The sequence below is a fragment of the Myotis davidii genome, unplaced genomic scaffold (assembly GCF_000327345.1).
Source record: "Myotis davidii unplaced genomic scaffold, ASM32734v1 scaffold4902, whole genome shotgun sequence".
Taxonomy (NCBI): Eukaryota; Metazoa; Chordata; class Mammalia; order Chiroptera; family Vespertilionidae; genus Myotis; species Myotis davidii.
This window is the reverse complement of record NW_006293311.1, coordinates 14,030-16,167: the sequence shown is the minus strand read 5'-3', so window position 1 is coordinate 16,167 and position 2,138 is coordinate 14,030. Positions and strand designations below refer to the sequence as shown.

The following is a 2,138-nucleotide window of genomic DNA, read 5'->3' as shown; positions in this document are numbered from 1 at the left end:
CCCCTTCTCTCCAGGGTCCTCTTCCCTCCTGAACCTATGATGTCACCTTAGGCCTCAGGGCTTTGACCTGGGAGGGGCCATGGACAGGGTGTGGCTATGGCCCTGAGGTGAGGTTCAGAAGGAGCACTGGGAAGTCAGTGTCAGGGCCATGGAGAGGACCCTGGGCCCCAGGTGCCCACCCCGCCCAGCCTGCCCGCCTGCTCCTGGCTGCAGCCTGTGCCCCCATCTCCTGCAGCCACCTGGAGAGGCCCCCTGAACAGGGCAGCTTTCGTCAGTGCTCCCGTCAAGACCCCTCTGGTGAGTTCTGCAAAGCAGCGCCTGCTGGAGCCAATAGGCCCTGTGGGGAGCTTGTGGAAGATGCTGCTGCCACCATGTCCTCCTCGGCTTCTCTGGCTCCTGTGACTGAGTGCCCATTACCTCTGGCCTCCACCTTGTCACCAGGCCCTACCAACTCCTCAGTTTCCCTTCATTCCCGCTCATCCCTGAGTGCCTCTCGGCCACCAGAGCCTTTCCGTCCCCTGGATGACCTTTCACCCCAGCCACTTGCACTTTCCTGTTCCCCTTCACTTCCCCCTGACTCAGGGGCCCACTCTCCACCTCCCACAGCCTCCTCTGCCTCCCCACCACCAGCCTCCACTCTGACTCTTCCCCAGTGTGACTCAGTGGCACTGACACTGGGCCCCACCCAGCAGAATTCATGTCCACACACACCTCAGACGGCTTCCCACCCCAGCCATCTCAGGCCTTGGCCTCTCAAACTGTCCCATTTCAGCCCTGTCCTGGTGGCAGGTGGCTGCCAAAGCCTCATGCCTCTCAGCCTCATCACAGTGGGAGTCCCAGCAAGAGCGCCTGTCTCACCACCCACCGGAGGCCTCGTTCCAGGAAGACCCCACAGACAGACAGGCAGAGGCTGGGGGCCTCTCTTTGCTCAGCTCCAGGTCTGGGGCCATCTCCCATCCTCTCTACCAAACCTACCACCTTCTCCACCTCAGATGAGGGGCTGTGGAGTATCATGCCCGCCAGCCCAGAATAAGCCACACTCTTTAATCCCAGTTGAGATTCAACATCCAGAAAGGCCCTTGTTGCAGAAGCAAGTAGAAAGTGGGTGGGATTTATCCTCTGTAGTCAACAGATCTCAGGAAGTCTTCAGTATCTTCACTTCCAACCTTTCCAAGAACAGCATCCTTCCTGAGAATTTTCCAATCAGTCCTGAGCCCCGGAAGCAGCTGGAGCCACATCTCCAAAACTCACATATGCAACACAGCTGAGAGCTGTTCCCCAAGATCAGAGAACCTCCAGAACTAGGACAACATCAGAGCGAATTACCTTTGACATGTCAGGCAAAGGACAAGCATGAGCCCTCACAGCCCACTTCACTCACAGGTGAAAGCAGCAACGATGCACAGAACGTGGGGCTCCAGCTAAGCCCCCATACAGGGAAGGTCCCAAAAGATCTCTCCAGGGGCTCAGAAAGCTCCCTAGTGACGTTTCAGAGGGGAGACTCTGAGTGTGCATGGACCCTGGCTTCCTGTCAACCACTCTTATGCCAAGACTGACACTCACATGGCAACCAAAACTCTGGGAATCTTAAATGGCTGGGAACCCTGCATGAACGCCTCCCACGGGGCCTTCTTTCTCGATACAGACATTCAAAAGGTGCTAGAAGCACATGTTACAAAGTTCTGGGTGAAGCACGGGTGGGGCCTGCCCCTCAAAGTCCTCAAGCCCATGAGTCTCATTAAGTTGAAAAGGGCTCAAGCCTCACCCATTCTTGGGATGATAATGGTCCATAAAATTATATAGGTTTCAAGTATACAATTCTATGATACATCATCAGTATATTGCACTGTGTGCCCACTATCCAAAGTCAAATCTTCTTCCATCACCAAATATTTGACTCCCTTTACCCTTTACTACCTCCCACCCACTTCCCTCTGGTAACCACCATACTGTTATCTGTGTCTATGAATTTTTGCTTTTCTTATCTGTTCATTTACATTCAGCTATTTGCAACAACAGGGATAGATCTTGAGATTATCATGTTAAGTGAAATAAGTCAGAAAAAGTCAAGAACCATATCATGTCACTCATATGTGGGATACACTGAAATTTTTTTTCTTTATTCTGCATCTTTTTGG

At 53.2% G+C, this 2,138-nt stretch overlaps 1 protein-coding gene across 1 annotated transcript; it reads left to right on the top strand.

Annotated features, from left to right (window-relative positions):
• The first annotated feature begins 43 nt into the window (after nucleotides 1-43).
• LOC107183625 (spermatogenesis-associated protein 31A6-like) lies at nucleotides 44-1,803 on the top strand. Its single transcript, XM_015566048.1, is given in 4 exon segments — nucleotides 44-721; nucleotides 723-925; nucleotides 928-1,263; nucleotides 1,496-1,803. Coding segments are annotated over 4 exon segments (1,197 nt in total). The 5' UTR covers nucleotides 44-371.
• Nucleotides 1,804-2,138: the final 335 nt, after the last annotated feature.